Genomic DNA, 21,319 nt, shown 5'->3' on the forward strand with positions numbered 1-21,319 from the left:
CTGTTATTATTGTACTATTGCAGGAAAAGATTTGTCTCTACTAGCACCAATGAACTGATTGAAACTAATAGTATTAGTCTAATATCTGGGACACTGAGACGGTGGAGTAATTATCTCTCATCCAACAGTCGGCGAGAGACTCCTAGAAATATGCAATTATCAACATTTGAGGATAGCTCAAAAAACTATGAAATGTATCGAGATGAATTGGAAGATTACGTAACAATTGACCGTTAAAAGCTAGTATTTGTTTTTATTTATTTGTGCAAGCATAGCTGCAAAATACAATGCTAAATGTATCAGATTAATATAAAACATATTGCATGTATGCTTATATGACTACTCAGAAGTTATGCATACGTTACTGTTACTATACTCTCAGTTGATTTTTCCATTTCATGATATCTGAATAGATCATCATCATTGTTATCTGAAGAATGATCATGAAGTGATTTCCATTTCTTGACTGCTGCGTCTTTAATTTTTTTAAATCTACATATGGTTCACTTGATAAAAGTCATAGTGTAAGTATTAAGCAGTTAACTCACATTGCTATTAGGTATGTAGTCATGCAGTAAGTAACTGCCAGCAGAACTGGAAAATAAATCCACACCAGAAAAAAGGTTGAGGCTTTATCACTCTGTGGCCACGCCTTTGTATTGTTGAGTTGTTGGTTAGTAATGGGCACCATGGTAACATCATAGCTAGTAAGGCCTTCCAATAGTGCCTACATATGCAAGAAATTCCTATTGTATAGCTTTAAGCTAGCACTGTGTAGTATAATATACAACAAGACTAACTGGCATTAATATATATAACCTCTATATATTATGATGGACTACATTTGTATATAGTGTCATACAGTGAGGCTGATAGTATATAATAGGACACTCGTGATCATATGAACTGAATACAGACTGAATTTGCAATAATTATATATATATGTGTGTCTTAAATTTTGTGGTACATGAATAGTGCCACTTTGTATATAATTACTGGGAAAGCTGCTGTCATGGTATTGCTAACAGTACTGTAAATCCTCTGAATGAAACACTGAACCCAAAAGTGATGATCTGTAGCTACGAAATGAGCAATCTCCCACTGTTTTATACTTACTTAGCTTACATATGCACTTTGATGACTTTATTGTTTGGCTACAAATAATTATTGTAGTTTGTATCTGCCATAGCCTATATTTTATAGGGAATACTAATCAGAGATGACACTGTTTAAATCTTCAATTTTAAGTGTGTAACTTAAGCGTATAATACAGCTACAGGATAATACTATTTCACAAAAGAGAACATTCATTTAATTACTTACTGTTGTTGATCGAAGAAGCATCATTACAATAAAGTGCAACAACACATAAGTCTCCAGCCAGTTGTTCCACTTGTTCTCATATGGTTGATAGTAAACATGCATAAGAAAAGCAATGAATAGGACTCCAGTTGGTACCAACTGAAAATATATAAAACAAACAGATGAATATACAATTGCATATGATACAAATACACACAACTAAATCCTGTAGTATGTATGTATTTAGTAAACAATTGTGACTGAATTTGACAAAACCCGGCTTCGACGCACAAAGCTTCGTTAGGAGATATGGCGATTTTAAGCAATCATTGTGTAATAATTTCCCAGTGCCTACAGCTGTGCAAACAAAATTTGCACCAAGTGTGCATCTATTTACTAGCTATCACTGAGTGGGTGTATACATTTCTGATACCCAAAATTAGCCCTGTTTTGGGCAGCTTTTCTTGAGCGGGCAATAATATCACAGGTGGTAGTAATAGGGTGGGAGGGTGGGGGGCGGTAGTAATAGGGTGGGAGGGTGGGGGGTGGGTGGGCTTAATATAGGGGTATAAAATGAAGCAAGAAGATGATTGGAATCCAGAGGCCAAGTTTGGGCTCTCCATGGCCCTCAAATCACTCCCAATTGACTGAGAACACTATTGGCGAGCTCTCTGTGAAGTCCCAGCTCACTACACACCATTATCACAAAGCCATGGCCATTCAATGGCACCAATCTCCCACTCATGGCTTTGACAGGGTCGGAAGAAAGCTGCCACAGAAACCAGACTTGCCAGTCCTGAAGGAAGTACAGTGTGAAATATGATAGTGTGTTAGGCCAGCAATCCATTTCTGGTAAAAACGTAAGTTTGATTTTGTGTGTGTGGAAGCCTTGTTATGTGAAATCCGGTCACAATTACAATATACAATAATTATGACAAAATACAGTAACACCAACATGCACTTATATGGCATGATGTATATGTATATACAATGTTTTACTTACCGTTCTCCCTGGTAGGATGACAATACTAAAGATGAATAGATATCTTCGGAACAAGTCTATACCTGTCCACCATTTGGTGGATGGCTTATAACCCTGTGTAAGAGGGTCGTACATGTACAGCAAAGCATGTCGAGTCTAAAAATATTTTAAAACGTTGATGAAAAAAATTATGTATAACAGTATTAGAGATCACCTTTAATTTTTTGAAAACTATCAACAGTATAACTGGGATCAAACCCAAACTGAATACAAGAATAAAAATTGCAAGCAAAGACAATGAAATGTGAGCAGGTGTTTGGTAACACTTCACTGTCCCATCCACAAACCACTATAAAAAAAGAATGGTGAACTACATGTACCATAGAAATTGTCTGCTCACCCTGACTCCTTCATTCCCAACAGTGGGGCAGTGCAAGACACTCATAGAGTTGTAGACATACCTACTGTATGCCAACAAGATCCACGTCCAAATGCCATTCCACACAGCGCTCTTTCTTAGAAATCGCCGGGTGCGATTGAAAGATCCTCTGCAAGAAATACTGATTCGAAGAACCATTCAATACATATATACATGCTCACATTATTGTAACTGTGATAGCTTGTGTTACAACAATTACCAGCAGTGGTATGTATCCAGTGGCATATACGGCTAAAGCATCCACACCAGGGAAGAGGCAAAAATCAACAGGAAAATAAAAGCTAAGGAAGTTGCTGATATATGACATCTGCAAGTATAAATTTGCAATATTTATTAACATACTACAGAATTACTTACAAACAGCTTGTGCCTAAAAACAGTTACTGGAAAATATCCGGTAGCATATGGTACAACCTGTGTACTTATATAATATACTATACAACTAACAGCCATACACCAGACCTGTATGTAAAACAAAATTCCTTTAAGGTTTGGTGGAAACTTTTGTGATAACCACAAGAACAATATTGCAAGTATTCCATTCCAAAGAACTATAGAACAAAAAAAAAACATTTGTATATAAAGATGGATGCAGATATATGTGTTAATAATACCTAGTAATATAATAGCAATAATCCCGATAGGAACATGACAATTATCAAGACAAGTAAAAGAGATCACACCCACTCCAGTATTATTTACACATGATCCACACAATATTCCTGTAAAATAAAATAAGTGAATGGTAAAAAAATACAATTTCATTGTACCTTTTCTACTGGGATGACACTGAGCATTAGGATTGGAATGGTTATAATAATTGCGACAACCAGATTCATTGGTGTACAGGCACATACAGTACGGTACTGGACAAGGATGATTCACAAGATGATATCTGTCTCGCTTTACTGAAAGACTCCAATAGCCATCCTAAATTATAAATAATCAAAATACATTTTATACTGTATCAAGCAGCACACAATGATATGCAGTGAAACTCATCAAACAAGACAACACCCTGAAGTGTATATTGTTATTGTCATAATCACAACACTTTCCAATGATACCATTTGTATTGCTGTACTCCTAAAATCAGAACTACTCTCTAAGAAGAACACTCACTTCAGAAATAGAAGGGCTCCATTGTACCACAAGTTTTTAGGTACATTAAACCAGGCTGCCCACAATTGGTCAGTTGTGGGTGCACGGCTGGCTTCCTAAAATTGCTTTCATGAAAATACGCTTGTGTACCCTTGTACCTAGTTTGTCTGTATGTACCTATGTAAACAAAACCATTAAATGGTACAAGTAGCCATCTGTAAGAATTAAAGGCTAGATGAAGTCGGTATTAAACTTCCGCACAGGTAAGCTTTACTCAAAGGTGGTTTCTTTTTGGTATGTACAGGTGTAGTGACTCTATATAGACTCTGTAAACTACCTTCTCATTGGATTTTACAAGCATTTAATGATTGAAAAGCAATGTAGCAGGCCCTGTAGGCTACCAGGAGTAGCATATCCCTTCAAGCCAAAGGAGCATGTTTCCTTCATATGCAAATGAAGTAATGTTGAGTTTTTGTCTAAAGAATTTGACATAGTAAACAAACAATAAAATAGTTGACAAGACATTTCTGTGCATAATCTGTAATTTAAAGCGAGTTACATAATGTAATTGCTGAAATTGCAAAATATTTATGAATTACAGAATATGCTCAATTATAGTAACTAAATAATTTGCATGTAGTAAACTAATAATTAATTACATAAATAACTACATTTACAATTTAGCTATCATGGGGTAGTATAAACTAGGCGCTTGGTTTTTAAAAGTAGCATTATTTCAGAATTAGCATTATTTCAGAATTAGCATTATTTCAGAATCACCTGTGTCTCACATAGAATAATTATCATATCAATCATGTAGAAATGCAAAGGCACTTGGATATTGGTATGAACTGTGATTGCATCAACTCAATTTCATTCTTTGATATATTTTGTACACTCTTCATACTTCAATCCAAGACACTCTACCATTCATATTTAAGTTACATATGTATTTGTATCAAGTACATACATACATACATACATACATACATACATACATACATACATACATACATACATACATACATACATACATACATACATACATACATACATACATACATACATACATACATACATACATACATACATACATACATACATACATACATACATACATACATACAGATGATGAGATAGTACTAATGGAATGTGAAGTCTTATGCACATTCACCTACCGCTAATATTATCTCTTGCCTTTCTTTGTTGCATGAAATTACTTGGGCATCGTAAAAGAAAATGTCATTGTATACACAATCACATTCAACAAGATCATTTCCCTGTTTTCTCAATGCAAAACCAGCTCGGCAAGGAAGTATTGTAAGATTAAAATGGTGGATAACAACCTGCACAGTACAAAAGAATGTGACATGTTATTGATTTTTAATGCTCACATTTTTAGTATTAAATGGCATCTCAATTAATATTTTAGTGTCCCGTATAACAGAAGGATCCACAAAAGTGGTAGGAAAGTTTGGCAATCCAAACGAGATGTTGATATAACCATGTGATGGAAAATATGGCACAAGTCTCGGGTTTGTTTGGATCAGATCAATAGCCTGTAAAGTTGAACAACTTCAACAAATTGTACATACAATATTATCATAAGGTACATTTGGACTTCGTTCAACATCAGATCCTGATACTGCAGACGGATTGAATGATTGAGGGTTGGCATTGTCCTTTATGTCAGTGAATCTCATAGTGGCAAATGTAACAAGCCCAAATTCATCAATAGGTTCAATTGTTAGCTTAACAACCTCCCCAGGTCTAGCACTGACCTAATTAGGTAATATAATTATAATTAAGACACAAACACAATAAATTAAATGGTGATCTTACACTTTTATTGTAGAGACGCAGTTTATTTGCTAATGTCTGCACATAATATTTTCTGTCAGTTGACTTAGTTTCAGTGGCAAGGTTAGTATTGTTATTGACACTGCATTATACAACATAATTACATACTAAGGACAAGCACCCTACCCAAAATATATCGGTGCAGAATTTACTTTTGAATCTGTGTGACTGTCAAAGTCAAATTGTGGGCACATTTCTAAACTTGTAGAGAACACAGCTACTCCAAGCCTTGCCGTATTTCCAGAAAAGCTTATATTAACCTGTGTTCAAATATAAAACCACCAATTAACAATGTATCAGAACTTACATTATTCCAATTATTAATTTGATCAGCATCCTCATCAGTAGGGATTATAAAACATTCTAGTTTAGTGGCAAGTGGTACTGGCGATGTCTCCAGTTCCACTAAAATACAAGCGCTGCTTCTGCATTAAGTACAAATAAAACATTTTACAACACATATAAGTAAACAATAATTTATGAAGAACCATTTTCTGCATAAGAACATTATAACACACAATACAATAAAATCACTTACTCTCCAACATTATCAGTAAACTCAATGGAGGTACTATCAGCAACTTGCAATTGTCCAAACTCTGAGATGTGTACTGCAGCACCAGTCGTAGTTCTAACACTATTATTTCTGAACACAAGGTCTCCAATCACTTGAATCAATGAACCAACAATCTAAAGAAATGTATATGTAAGCAAAAGGAAACAGACAATACAAACATTACCCTTAGAGATGGTCCAACATTTCTTTCAAATCTGTTTACACCATAGAAGTCAGCATTGCTGAATCCTAAGTTTACAATTCCACCAGGGTCAACATTTTTTGTGAAATTACTGCAAAATAGAACTTTGTAGCAAGCGTATACACTAATGGTTCCATACCTATTACTAATTCTGTAACTGCGTGGTGGTTTAGGATTTTCAGGATAAAGTAAAGAAGCAAACGTGATGGCTGAACCTTTTTCAATAGCAGTGTTCTCTTCAAAAGTACATCCATCAACATTACCTGTGTTTCCTCTACCTCTTACGAATGTCTGTATAGCACTGAGAGCACCACCAAAGTCTGCACTGTTATTTCTGAACACACAATTTGTGTAATTAAACTGTGATCCAGGGTAGCCAACATTTTGAATCAGTAATGCCATTTGAACGGCTCCACCAGCGGCAGCACAAGAATTATTGAGGAACAATGTGTCATGCACAACTACACTATGATTACTGTCACTTCCACCAACATATAGGTACAAGCCTCCTCCAAATAGTTCAGCATAGTTATGCATGAATGAGCAGTTTTTCACTTTGACAGCAACAAATGAGTGATTATTGCTCGTAATGTATACACCCATTCCACCACCTCTACCTGTAAACTGGTTCAAATTGATGCCACTGTTTATGCCTGCAGCTAAAAAGTCATCTCGAATAGCATTAAAATCTCTACGATCTCCAGCAGTACCACCGATGAAATAGCAGTTCTCTATGTTAGCATAAAATGTAGTGCCCATCCTGTTGTATCGTAAGGCTAAACCCCCAGAATCTGCTCGAATGCTTCCATTGCCTACTGGAGTAGTACCATTTGTTAAAATACTGTTCTGCATGCTAAATTTCAGTGAGTCCAGCACATCAAGAGTGCCATGTGAAAAGTTGCTATATAAGACAAAGGACACTAATTATATACATGAATATGTACATACATATGTGCATGCATGCACACACGCACACACACACACATGCAAACACGCACACGCATACACACACATGTAGTTACCTGAAAACGCAATCAGATATCACCAAGTTGTTACCACTGTGGAACCGCAATGGACGTTTGCAGTTGTTAAAATATATACCATGTAGCTCAACATTCGTGAAATTATTGAAATACCACACACTAGCTGTTTCATCATCATCACTAATATCCCCACAATTTATGGTTGCATTTTGTCCTTCAATGATAATATTCTTAGAAATGATAAGTCCATAATGCTCCATGGAGAATTCCTCACTAGCCAAATGAATTCTTACAGACTGTCCACATAATGTGTTTACACTTGCTAACACAAATGAAAGATTGTTGCAGACAAAACTACAGCCATTATTAGTACAATGTGCTTTGCTGAACTCAACTGATGAATCAACAAACACTGAACAATTGTTCAGGCATGAACTCTTCACAGTTGTTAACCACAAACATACAAGAAGAATGCACCACACGATTCTTGAGGACATAATAAACACAACACCTACAAAACATATCAGATATATGTATGTAATTGTACAACAAATGCAAGACCAAGCAAGGAATATAGCATAGCCAGAATTTTTTGGCAGTACTGTTCGCAGTAGCTATATACTGCAATAAGCAAAATTGGTAACCTTACACACAAGTACATACTTCCTAGCACCCAGTTTAATTATTTTAGTAATTTAGACAAGTAGTTAACATCACAAAGAACTGAAGTTACAAAAGAGAAGGTTTACTCTAATAAAACACACAGGAGAAACACACAAACAAAAAACAAATATGAACTCATACTTGATTAGTGGGCGTGGCTCCACTTAAACTTGCAGACAGCAACAGACATGGATTCGCTCACGTTCATTGATAAATGGGTGAGGCTCTACATATTCCTACAGACAAAAACACATAATCCTGATGAGTGGGCATGGCCCACAAAAGAAATTGGGCTGCAGCTGGACCCGGATATTCTATAAAGCAGGTCAGGATGACCCATCCTGGTTTCAATCATAAAAGCAACCCGGTGACTGAATCTATAAGATAAACATTTCAGCACAAAAAGATTGTACAGCATGCATGCTTCATCCTTCTGTCAGCTTACACCCTGTATAGCCCCGTGTGCAATGGTGCACTGCCAATTTTTCAGTGAGAGCATTTCACCAACTGTAATTTTATAGCAAATCACCAAATATCAATATCTGCTGTTATACGGTATGTCAACAAACTTCAATATCTCACTAACAATAAAAGTTTATCACAAAAGGTGGTACTGAGAAGATAAAAAGATGTCATGGACAGGAATCGAAAACTGGACCTTTGCGTTAATGTTCAAATTTTCCTCTACACCAACACCTTCAAGAGAACAAATAAAGCATGTAGTGATTTGTAAAAACAAACTTGGACAAAGTGCGCAGAAGTGTCATGTTGATATATACACACGTTGGCAGCCAAGTTAGCAAAAGAATGCAGACAGATAGATGGACAGCTTTTCAGCAATACGGTAGTATATTGTATAGTAGGGATCATGAGGTTTGGGCTTTCTTGCCCAAAAATATCACCCACAAACCAGCCTCACTTTTCTGCCATGACAGCTTGGCAGTATTGGTTAGACACAACCAATTAGCAAACCCCAAAACTGTCCAACAAGTTTCTACATATTCTGCTGACTAACTGATGCCTTCAGTCAAGCATAGCTCAACTCTGGTTGATTTCTTCACTGTTCAACAACTGCAGCAGCTACAATGCATGCATAATGGAATTACACCTTTGTTCTCCTTTGTGACCCATTTCTTTCTCCACTGTCATGTAGGTGTTGATTCGTGGTAACTCATGGTGGATTCAGTGCAGCTTGATGTCATGAGAATCATCCACAATTTCTGGATTGATTGCAGAGGCACTTCTTGTGCTGTTCTTTGTTTGCAATGCTGTGATAACAAAATGGAATGGTCGTTCACTTCTCAGTAATTGATAGTCGGGGCATGCAGATTGATTGCAGAGGTGTGTACTATTTTTCATTTGTATTGGGTGGAACAAAGTTGTATATTGGGTGGAACAAAGTTGTATATTGGGTGGAACAAAGTTGTATATCGGGTGGAACAAAGTTGAAAGCAAAATGAAATGGCAACAACACTATCCAGTAATTGATAGTTGGAGTGTATGTTATGTCTGGCCGACACCATTTTTTGAAGCGGTATGCATTGGTTCACTAGTCATAGATTATCCACCCAAAAACAGCCAAGCTGTAAAAAAAGAGTGCGGCCTTCAAAAACCTGGGTAAAAAAAGTTGTGAAATCCTAGCCTTTCCTTACTATTACTAAGTACTATCAACTACTGCAAAAATATGTGGCATTGTGTCATATTTTGATCTGGCCCTTTTCAATAAGTCTTCCTTCTTCTATATAAGTATCAGCACAAAGCAGCTTAATAACTGCATTTACTTCCTCAGTGGCATTCAGAAAACAGTTAGCCATTAGCCTGTAGACATGTTTAACGAGGAGGTGTGGTCATAAAATGCGCTACATGTACAAATTACCAGCCATATTTGCAGGGCAAAAGAAATGCGATGTCAACTGGAACTTACTTATCAATCAAGCAATGATAAAAACAAGTAATTTGAGGACTAAAAACCATTAATAAACTCAGGCATGATAAACTAAGTTACCTGTCAGAATTTTAAGTAAGTTTTTAAGGTAATTTAAATTTCGCGTTCATAAACCAGCTGTACAGAAAAGTCACTTTATTGTTCTTTATCAGCAAATCCCGAGTATTGATAAAGTATGACTACAAGGTTTGTATTTCGGGTAGTGATTACTTGGTGCAGTATTGCAGTGCTCAGAAACACTCTGCCCTACATTGACTTTCCCGATCTTTTTGCCCTACACAATCCGGATTATGTTATGCAAAAATGATGCAATACATTGTCACGCCTTCTTGTTATACACGTCTATTTGCGCATTTGGTCACTACTGAAGCTTTCTCATTGTGTGGGGTGAGTAACATAGCATAGCCGGCACTGTTGTTCAAATTTCTGAGCCAATTAACAGATTTGAGGCTTGCTTCTGATTGTTTATAGGTTACAGCATACAGGCCTGGTTTACTGGTGAGAATCGAACACAATATATATATAGCTTTTAACAGTGGTGCGGCATGTGTATATGGTGTTCTCACCAATCAAGCCCGCCAGCATGCCCACTAATCAAAAGCGCACTGTGGGGCCTGTCCCCCCCCCCCCCCCCCCCCTACCCCTCCCACACACACACACACATGGTCTGTCTACACGAGACTACATGAGCCGCATGCATGATAGGATGCAGTGAAAAATACTCAGTAATAGCAAAATTAGACCAAATATAGGGGATATAGATAGCAATAACAAAAGGTATACTGGGATATATATGTAAGTGTTACTGCAGCCAGTGATCACATCGTGGACACATTATCATATAGTGTGCATTAATTAGACCGAGGCGCACAACACACAAAACTTTTGCTTAAGTAAAGATAACTAATCAAAGCTACAACAGCAAAATGAGCACATTGAACTCACTTGCAAAAGTAAATTTTAGTTGCAACAACAGTAGTAGGTAGGCGTGGCTGTTGTGTTTTCATCAGGCAAGACTCTTAGCGCCACTACAATATAATTATTATTTATTTCAAAGCAGAAATTTGTTAAAACTCTCAGGCATGTTGGAGCATGGACCATTTGTCCATTGATCATAACGAGAATATTGAATAGTACAATTTTAATGCAACTGACTAGCTCCACGATTGTGACCTTTTAAGGCTTGATTTTTAATAAGTGGCGTGGGTGGCGCCTGGCACAATCGAGACAAATCAAGAAGTTCGGCACACAGTAACGAAGATGAACGTTGTGATAGCAGTGTGTAGTATGATGATTGCACTTCGGTTGGTATCAGCTACTGACCTCGAATCGACCTGGAACATGATTTGTAATGAAAATGTCACACGGTCTGTCGTGATCAGCGCTAGTGGAACTGACAATCAAGGCTGTTTAACTAACGAACTGACTGAGTGTAAAACTCTTGCGTACGTTCTCAATAATACTAATAGTTTAAATGACGTCCCCTGTCTCAAAGTTGGATTGAAAGATGTTTCTATGGTTCACTATCTTCCAAGTGAGGCACCATCTTTGACAGGGATCAACTTTTATATGGTCAGTGAGACAGGCAGAGCACAGATCACGTGTTCTAACAGTGTAGAGAGCAGTGCAATTACTAGTTGGTCTATGCAAAATGCTGAAGTTGCAATTTTTAAGTTGCTGATGTTTTCAAATTGTAGGAAGAGATTAGCTATAAAAGATGTTTCTAATGTGTACTTCCAAGACGTTACCTTCAGGTGAGCTGATATACACAATGTTAACATACACACACGCATACACGCTTGGGCCGAGACAATTAGTTGGAAGCTTCATTCAGTTTCACTAGATTTGGATGTTGCTTTACCCCTCCAAAGCTTTGTTACCATGGATATTGACATGAAAAATCAGCTGCATAAGTATCATTACTCCGCCATTTATGTGTTTTTGGTGTAGTGGTAGTTTAAACCTGGAGCTATACCAACTTGTAGGGGCCTGTGCTACATTGACACAATAGCTTCAGTAGCATTTCCAAAAGAAGCTTTGGAAGGTGTATTTGTACATTCATTGCAGCTCTAATGCACGCATGCACTTAATGTTGTTGGAGGTAAGCAACTTTACCTAACTTAAACAATCAATACTCGGTTGGGCAGCTAGTAGAAATATCACTGTTAAAATATTACCTTAAGCTTTAGCATTTTAATAAATTAGATGTATAATCCACCTGTCCTTATGTTCATAGTTGCTTTTTAAATCAGGTGCGTGCCCTCCGGCTATAGGCACGTGCCTGATTTTCTGAAAGTTTTTTTTCTAATGTGTATGTGTGTTAGGCAGCATGTATAGAACATTGGCCTGGTAATTGAAATGTTCCCAGTTCAATGAGTGATATCCACAATGACATTTTTTGACATTGCGATTGCAAAATTTGATGTCATAATTGACAAAATGGCCGTATTAGTGTGGGGGCTTTAGAGACTTTGGCGCACAGTATTTGAAATGAATGTTGTCTGTATATTTTTACACATGGAACCACGAGATAATAAAGGTAAGAAGTAGTACACGTACCGTGACAGTGCAAAACGGGCTCCAACAAGGAAAGCAGACCGAAAATTTTAAAATCGCACACAAATAGGCTTATTTGAATTTCCTTATATACTATAAGCCTCACCTTCGCCCTTATTCGAATTTATAAACGCTATCATAGGGAAACACCATCTCGCCCAATACCTCCATGTACAAAGTCCCCACACTACGGCGGCCATTTTGTTTTGTGACATCACAGATAATGTACGCTACGTCAAGAAACATAATTGCGGATATCACTCATACTTGGTTACACCAAATAGGTGTTGTTGTTTCCTCTTTACTTACATTGTTCCAGTCTACCCAGCTGTTTAAATGGGGACCTAGTGAATGGGTACCTGGCATTAACTGGGGAAGCAAATGCCAACCATCCATGTCTCACACAGCGGATGAAGGTCCAAGTAGGGCTTCAGGTGCCCACACCTTTACCTGTGGGACATGGTACAACCTCCTGTGGGTTACTAGTCCTGCCCCGAGGAGGCACTTTGAAGTGTCATAAAGTACAGCCGGCTAATTTGTAAAATACTCTTCACTCCTTTCATTTAATCTTGCCCAACCAAAGTTTTATATAATTCTGGCTGTGCATGATTTTCTCTGACCTGGATTAAGTAGTTGAACTAAAGCAATCAGATTTGCGTGGATTTGTATAGTTCAGTGTGTCAATTGGTATAATTTGATTTAATTAGGACACACATCATGTGGCCAAGTACAGCCAGTGATGGCGTGCGACAGACAAGGTACCAAGGAAATGCTGTTTTCATGCATCCATAGCTTTCCTGAATGGAAATTAGCCATTTTTGCTGTGGAAACTCCCTCTTGGTAGGGTACCTCCTGTTAAGTTGAATCCGCTTGGCCATCACTGAGATATGCACCTTCAAAGTTCATCTTATTTTCTTTGTATTTTTCTTCTTAACCTTCTTACGTATGTATTCTTCTTCTTCTTTTTGTACACTTTATAAAAATCGCAATAACTCACGTGTGCTTTAGTTGATTACTTCAAATTTAGATGACAGTACAAGCATAATGCATCACGATTACAGTCCTATTTTCATACAAATCAGATTAAGAACACAAGAGCTATGCATAATTTTTTTTGAAAAATGCTAAAGTGATTTGTTTGACATGTCTACAGGGTAATTCACTCGATGGAATAGCTTGAAAATCTGTATGTACTATTGTTGTGGAAATTTTTTACCTTTTTTGGTTAGAAAGTACTGAGAGTATCAGCTAAGGAAATATGAAGCAAAAATCAAACTTGTAAAACAAGCACGATCAAGATACTCTAATAGAACAGTCACTGATAAGTGAAAAACATGGTCACTACCTTATAAATGAAACTTCTAGTTTACTGCACTAGAATATAATTGCCCATGGAAATTCTAGAACATTCTGTGTGTTGTATTAAAAGTGCTCAGAAAAATTGTGCCTTCTATATAGAGTACTATAAAAAAATTTAAATAGACAGGCTACCTAGCATACATAAAAGTCACGTGATCAAGATACTCTAATAGAGCAGTCGGTGGCTACTGCAATTTGTTGTCACTCCTACTGGCTAAACCCCTTATACATACTAGTTCTTACATGTGCCAGGTAACTATCGAGGTACAAACTTTTAGTAATGTAATGAACCAACCATGCGTGCATGTACCAAGCTCCTTTTGAGATTAGAGCAGTCTTATACATGTGGCTTTCAGCAAGTAAAATAGACCAAAAAGTAATTTCAAAAGAGTACAAATGTATAGTTCTTCTGTAGGAAAACAAGGTAGACAAAAACTAGCATAGCTATACAACTACGAAAAGAAATGATATCTAATCCAAGTTGTGAAAAAGGGTGTGGCCTTTCAAAATAATATCATTGCAGCCAATTCTTGGCCACCACCTCTGATATCACATCTTTCTAATGCTAGCCTATTTTTGAAAGGCCACACCCTTTTTCACAGCTTGGCTGTTTTGGATCTAGATCAGTATGTACATCACATAGTGTACATGTGTATGTCTATTCATGGGTTAGTTGTGTGTGTAATCATTGCTTTGTAGTGGATTCAGTGATTCAGGTCTTCGGTTGTCCAACTGTTTCAGAGTTATACTACAAAATATTGTTGTTGAGAACTGTTCATCTGTACAATCTGAAGATATAAATTTCCCTGAAAATGGTGCTGTCTCACTAACATACCGCAACTCATCACTGCACAAATCAAGCATACATGTGTTAAACAGTCAATTTAATCACAACAGTATAAGCATTAATGCACCTAGTGTTAGGGGCGAGGGAGCATTTGGTGACAATTATCCCGGTCGTGGTGGAGGCCTGGGGCTATACATCAATGAATTATTGAATCAAATCAATCTCACCATTGATAACTGTATGTTTAACAATAACTCAGCAGTGGATGGTGGTGGAGTGTATATATCTGCCAATGGTTTGAGTGGCGGACACAGAGTGACAATTACTAACAGTGTATTTAATAACAACAAGGCTGTGTTTACTGGAGCTGGAATTTTTGAAGCATCCAGTAAAACAGGAAACTTTTCTGGTATTGATCAGTTTAATAGAAGTTATTTTTCTCTGTCTCATTGTAACTTCAGTAGAAACGTGGGTGACTTTGGCTCCAGTTACATTTTTGTTATTTCACTTTCAAGAAAACGGACTCCTGATAGAGTTTCTATTAGTGACTGTATATTTGATGGTAACAGTGCCACAACAGTAGGATCAGCTATTCAAATATCTTCACTAACTTACCTACAATTACCATCCCTAGATACTCCTTACAACATTTCCAACTGGTACACAATATTGTGGCAAACTAATCAATTTTATTTGTATATTATTTTGACATATATAGCACTTTTATCAACAACATTAGTCCAGGTGGTATGGTTGGATTTAACTCCAAAGACATAGACTTTCGTGGCACTATTCTTTTTATGAATAACCATGGACCTGCAATAAGAGTAAGAGATCATGTCCTTATTGTTGTACACGTATTATTCAGTACTGTGTAGGCGGCAGATTCATTAATCAGTGTTCACGGTGATCTGCTTTTTATAAATAACACAGTGGAAATTTTCGATGGCACCATTTTTATGCAGGACTTTGTACAATTGCAGTTATTTCAAGGATCAAACATTAACTTTACAAATAACACGGGGGTGTAAGTACATTGTGAATTACATTGCACAAAATAGTTTTGTGTAGTCTATCTGCAGCATTTTCAGTGTTTGTTCAAGAATACCCACGAGTGTTCGCTCAATCCTTATACAACCCATGGTGTTTTCTGGCATATGAAAATTTGACAGCTTCTCCATCCGAATGGGAAAATGTGAGTCCTAGTGTCAACTTGTTGATATTTTATCATACATCAATAGGTTCGCATTTCATTTGAAACTAACAATGCTTTTTTAGCTCCTAATATATATGCCAGTGGTTTCCAGTTGTGCTCCTGGCAGAACATTATTGATAATCAAACTACATTTAGTGAAGAAGCAGTCCTAAATTGGACAGTATTCAATTTTGTCAGCGTCAATAAAATAAAGTAGGTAACATATTGATTACACATACATATATAATTGTAAAATTCTCTAGCTATGATACGGTTGGTAACGTGAACAAATCAAACCCAGTAATGTTTTCTACTGAAGACAATGGAATACGAACTGCAGCAGTCTCTATAAATGGGACCATGGTACATATATGTGTGTAACAAGTAACATGACGTTTATGGTATGGTCTCCCCAGTTGCTACGCTATGTCAACTGGCTCCTATTAGCACACAAACTGTTCTCAATTTTTGAATCACATTTTTATGTGTATGTGTACACACCCTATTCTTTTTTTTCAAAATCTGCCAATCTAAGATTCATAGTGATAATTTATATTGTGTATTATTGTTGATCACCCAGAGCCTTGATGTTCGTATGTTTTGTATATAGCAGTAGTATACACAAAATAAACTGTGGAAGCTATCAAAATTGCTATGAAGGTTTTATACTGTTGCTATTTGTAGGAATATAAAATTCGCCCTGGAGAGCAACACAACCTTAATCTCACCCCATATGATTCTTTCGGAAAACCAACTGCATTTGTGTTTGGGATAAGTCAAGTCACCGATCCAAGTGTGTTTCTTACTGGACAAATTGCTCGGTATCTTTCATTAGAGCAGGAAATACCAGTACGTACATGTGTACAATTTTTTAGTGTTCAAATGTGTGTAGAGTGTGTTCATGTTGTACATGTACACTAGGTGTGTAGTATAATACATTTATCTGTGTGTATTGTGTGTCTGTATGCTATCGGAAGCATGTTTCAGTGTGTGAGTTTAGTATACATTGTATGTGATGTGCATTTAATTTTATTGAAAGTGCCTGTATTTATAACTATAACAAAAGTACTGTGTTGATAGGAATTCAAACGTGTCTTGCTGGAGTCTACTATCGTAGAATATTTTCCCAATTACAATTTACCACTGCAATTTGGAATTAAGGAAAATACACAATTGGAAAACTTTACTGTCGCAGTATATACACCAGTTAGATTGGATGCTTCTGATGTATGTTGTACTAGTTTTTCATGTTGTAAACATACATATTGTTACCTAGGTCTCAGCCATTTTCTTAGATATTACTGTGGAGAAGTGCCTACCAGGTTATGTACTCAGACACAGTAATGATGCTAACTTGGGCTTAACCTGTGCGTGTGAGCTCAATGGAGACATCATATCTTGTGATGCCAGTAGAGGGTCAATAGATATAAAGGTATGTAGTTTGTCCCCCCCCCCCCTTCCCATCCCAAATTATTATAATATAATTTCCTTATGTGTAGGATGGTTTGATGGCATTTAATCACAGTGGAAAGGACTTCTCTGATCTAAAGATTCTTCCATGCCCTCCTACATACTGCCAGTGTGAAGCAGTACTAAACTCTACAATGTGTATTGCTAGGTATTATTATGGTAGAAGACAGTTGCAATGTCATCCCCATCGCACAGGTACGTACCTACATTAAGTAAACACTCATTGAGCACATTATTTCTCCTTTAGGTAATTTGTGTGGAGCTTGTAAACATGATAACGATGGAGTGGGTGTTTTGTCAATGCTATGTCAAGAATGCGAAGATCTTAATGTGTTTTTATTAATTCTTTTAGGTATGCATACTAAAGTTTGTGTGTGTGTGTGTGTGTGTGTGTGTGTGTGTGTGTGTGTGTGTGTGTGTGTGTGTGTGTGTGTGTGTGTGTGTGTGTGTGTGCATTCACGCGTATGTGTGTGTGAGTGCGTGTGCATGTGCATGCGTGCGTGTACATGTGTGCGTGCGTGTGTATCCTTAAACCTTCTTTTCCAGTGTTAGTTGATATTGTACTGGTTGTGCTGATCTTGTTATCAGCTACTCCATTTCCACCTGAACTCAAAGGAATTTTATTTTACATTCAAGTGAGAACTGTACCACAGTATGATTGATACACTTGTATTGAATGCACTTACTATAGACTATGCCATATGCTGTCAGTGCATTTCCATTGTCAACATGGAGAGGAAATCAAATTGTGCGTCAGCTAATATATGTGCTTTTCAATGAAAATTCTCTAATATTTAGATGCTGTATATCAGCAGTGCCTTAAGCTTGTACTTTCCATGGGACTTTTGCCTGTATAAGGGAATGTCTGCCATTGCTTCCAGTTTCTTCAGTTACATTCCATGTAGTATTGCAGTGATTATTATTGTCTTGGTACTCTTATACAGGTGAGTCTCTATTTTATCCTAGACTACTAGTTGTATGTATGTATGTAATGTCATGTTAGACCACGTGGATATACTTCAGCAAGAGGGATAAAATTCCAGAGAACATATACTCAATTTCGGACTAGATGCTCTCACGGCATATGGACATTGATTCTTCTAATGTATCTAAGAGTATTGTACATTTCGTTTGCAGCATTTGACTGTGTTGATCTACCTGTAAATGGGCTGGTAAGCATATTACTGTTCTGTTATCAGCCACAAACTGTATTGTTTTCACACATGCAGAGTTGGTACATTGATGGCAATGTAAAGTGTTTCAGTGACCATGGACATATACTACTTTTCATTGTTGGGATTGTTGTGTCATTTTTGATGACACTTCCTATGTTGTTTATTGGACTGTTACCATTCAGTGGACTAACAGAAGTGAGAAATGATAGTAGTAGTTCATCATCATTAGCATTGTGTTTTTCAGCGATATGCTACTCTAAGATACCTAACTACATCAGCAAGCTATGGGTACAAAATGAAGTTCAAATGGTGGGGATCGGTAGAGTTGGGAAGAAGATTTTACCTGGCATTTTTCTGGTATGCAAGCCATTCTGCCAAATCAGTGAGTAGCATAGCTTTTGTAAACAAGGTTGAAACTAGGTTGGGTCATTTAGATTATCCAAGTCACCTGGGTCACATTTAGTTTAGTTCCATTCATTTTATAGAATTCATATGTGAAGCCACACCCACATACAGGAATTTTGTTCTTTCAGACAATCTTTACACTAGTGCAGCTAGACTAGCCCATAACATATCTCTTGATGCATGCCTTTGTTTTTATATATCCAGATAACATTTAGGGTTACTGTCTGGGTCAGTGGGTCATCAGGTCTGTGATGTTGCCCCGGTGTCAACCTTGTTGTAAACACTTGAGATGGCTTTCTTATCATATTCATTATACACATGTAGACGTTGCAGATTTTCCTTTACTTTGCTACATTTGCACTCTACATATACTTCCAACCATACGAAAAGTCGTGGCATAACTGGGTGGAATCTTTTCTACTTGCATACAGCATCATTCTTTTATCAATGAGATCAACAACGGTAAGTTTGATTTCTATGGCCAGTATTAAATCATCTGTGTGTGTTATGTCTTTTTTTTTTAAAGTTTGTTGTTGATTCACTTCTACCCAACAAATATACTGGGGTTATGTTACCAAATAATATTACAAATATTAACGATGCAACCAGTTCTCTTCCACCGAACAATGCTCTCACATACTTCTTTGTACCATTACTGTATCTTCCACTGCTGATTGGTCTAGTACTAGTAAGCTATTTGCTGGTCAAGTATGTAAAGAATATTGTTAAGTAAGTGCTATACATATGCTGGTGTCACATTTTTCATTGCATATGTCCATTGACTTATAGGAATTTACGTTCAGTATTCCAAGCTTTAAAGAAGTCATACTTTGTGACAGATGAAGAGATTAGTGATCAAGAAAGGAGAATGACACAAGAGCACATACACACTGACAGTGGAGTCACTGTAGTGAAAAGGGACAGTGGGCGGGTCAACAGAGTACAAGTCACTTATGCTGAATTTTAAGATCTTTGTTGTATTATATGCGGTTTGAATGAATTTCAGGTTTCGTCATCCGCGTATGCTTTGCAGGTATGCAAAGGGGAGGGGTTTATGGTTGAAATTAATGTGAAACAATAATATTACATCAATTTGAAGCCATACCAACAAAAATAGCTGGAAAACATCTCGTGGTCTACCGCGTGACTACTGATGTAGGTGTGGCTGGCTAGCTGCACATTCTAACACTTTCAAGCGATCGCGAGTTTGTGTACCGGTTACCATGAAGAATTTGGTTTTGTGTTGTTTTCTGCTAAGAATTTCATTTGTATCTGCTACAGAAACGCATTGGATAAACATTTGTTTGAACGATACTACAGCTACCGCGTTTGTTAGCGTCAACGCTAATAATGGGACTGACAGCCGGATGTGTTTATCTGACAATAACGTCGACTGCAGAACTCTTGCTTATGTGTTTGACAATATCCATTCTCTTGATATTACCTGCCTCCAAATTGTAATGAAACAAACAGATGTGATTTATTTTCTTCCAAGTGAATCTCCTCCTTTAACTGGGGTTAGTTTGTATATGGCTAGTGAGGGAGGCAGAGCACAGATCACGTGTGCCAACAATGTAGATAGTGAGAATGCAACCACCAGTTGGTCCATGCAAAATGCTGAAGTAGCAATTTTCAAGTCACTGACATTTTCAAACTGTAAGAGGAGATTGGCAATAGAAAATGTTCCTCAGGTGTATTTCCAGGACGTCACAATCAGGTGAGGTGATACTTCTGTATGTCTTGTAGTTATTCACTTGCATCTAGTCCACTTTATTGAATCTGCAAGTCATGCTTTAATTGCTCGCTCATTGGCACTCAACTTCATGCAGATGCCCTGCTGCTTTACTACCACTACTAGTAGTAGCTATTATTGTTACCACCAGATCTGGGTGGTTTAATTGCTACCAGAACCTTTGATAGGAAGAAACTGTACAGTGTGATCAGCTGCCACATAATATTGTAATGGTTATTAGTTCATATAAACACATGATAAAGGTTAACCCAAAATTATACTTCCTTTCAGTTTCATGTTATAGCGGTAACTAACCCTACAATAGCATAGCTGTACTAGCTAGTGGTTTCTTGTCTTTGTAGTTTATAAACAGTAGCCATATATGTGTTTTTCTTTGTTAGAGGGTTTAGTGATTCAGGTCTTCATATATTCAACTGTTTCAATGTAACCCTACAAAATCTCACTGTTACCGACTGTACCTCCACTCAACAACGAGTCCGAGTTAATGACAATGTCTTTCCAGAAAACTCTGCAATATCACTAGCATATCGTGACTCATTACTCAACACATCCATGGCATCCATTACAAACACCCAGTTTATTAATA

At 37.1% G+C, this 21,319-nt stretch overlaps 3 protein-coding genes across 6 annotated transcripts in view; 2 read left to right on the forward strand and 1 right to left on the reverse strand.

The window, feature by feature from the left end:
* Nucleotides 1–204: 204 nt before the first annotated feature.
* Nucleotides 205–11,073, reverse strand: LOC136249569 (uncharacterized). Of its 3 annotated transcripts, none has more exons than XM_066041620.1 (23): nt 10,979–11,073; nt 8,230–8,324; nt 7,465–7,936; nt 6,582–7,343; nt 6,425–6,533; nt 6,223–6,374; nt 5,992–6,109; nt 5,811–5,944; nt 5,667–5,766; nt 5,438–5,605; nt 5,219–5,383; nt 5,003–5,170; nt 3,494–3,653; nt 3,338–3,445; nt 3,186–3,274; nt 3,081–3,137; nt 2,885–3,030; nt 2,685–2,832; nt 2,499–2,633; nt 2,306–2,440; nt 1,324–1,461; nt 549–727; nt 205–492 (listed from the first exon to the last, which is right to left on the reverse strand). In XM_066041620.1, exons 3-23 carry the CDS (start codon nt 7,920–7,922, stop codon nt 351–353), a joined length of 3,771 nt encoding a protein of 1,256 aa, XP_065897692.1. In that variant the 5' UTR covers nt 7,923–7,936; nt 8,230–8,324; nt 10,979–11,073; the 3' UTR covers nt 205–350. The 3 variants fall into 3 exon arrangements, with proteins under 3 accessions (XP_065897692.1, XP_065897691.1, XP_065897693.1); XM_066041619.1 differs by having other exon boundaries at nt 8,230–8,784; nt 10,979–11,060; XM_066041621.1 differs by lacking the exon at nt 8,230–8,324 and having other exon boundaries at nt 10,979–11,058.
* LOC136249565 (uncharacterized) lies at nt 11,053–19,995 on the forward strand. 2 transcript variants are annotated; one of them, XM_066041614.1, is made up of 21 exons: nt 11,053–11,787; nt 14,648–15,394; nt 15,454–15,562; nt 15,614–15,762; nt 15,807–15,930; nt 15,977–16,143; nt 16,194–16,293; nt 16,615–16,779; nt 17,011–17,157; nt 17,207–17,362; nt 17,430–17,595; nt 17,648–17,752; nt 17,947–18,035; nt 18,092–18,148; nt 18,199–18,344; nt 18,404–18,572; nt 18,630–18,770; nt 18,820–18,957; nt 19,305–19,442; nt 19,507–19,709; nt 19,770–19,995. In XM_066041614.1, exons 1-21 carry the CDS (start codon nt 11,294–11,296, stop codon nt 19,945–19,947), a joined length of 3,888 nt encoding a protein of 1,295 aa, XP_065897686.1. In that variant the 5' UTR covers nt 11,053–11,293; the 3' UTR covers nt 19,948–19,995. The 2 variants fall into 2 exon arrangements, with proteins under 2 accessions (XP_065897686.1, XP_065897687.1); XM_066041615.1 differs by lacking the exon at nt 17,011–17,157.
* Nucleotides 19,996–20,091: 96 nt separating this feature from the next.
* LOC136249564 (uncharacterized) overlaps nt 20,092–21,319 on the forward strand; it is a 6,810-nt gene continuing 5,582 nt past the window's right edge. The window contains exons 1-2 of the mRNA XM_066041613.1: nt 20,092–20,697; nt 21,114–21,319. The exon at nt 21,114–21,319 is cut by the window's right edge and continues 568 nt beyond it. Of these exons, the coding sequence (XP_065897685.1) occupies nt 20,204–20,697; nt 21,114–21,319 (700 nt within the window). The 5' untranslated portion in view covers nt 20,092–20,203. The remainder of the gene's footprint in view (nt 20,698–21,113) is intronic.

This window comes from Dysidea avara, chromosome 3 (assembly GCF_963678975.1).
Source record: "Dysidea avara chromosome 3, odDysAvar1.4, whole genome shotgun sequence".
Classification (NCBI taxonomy): Eukaryota; Metazoa; Porifera; class Demospongiae; order Dictyoceratida; family Dysideidae; genus Dysidea; species Dysidea avara.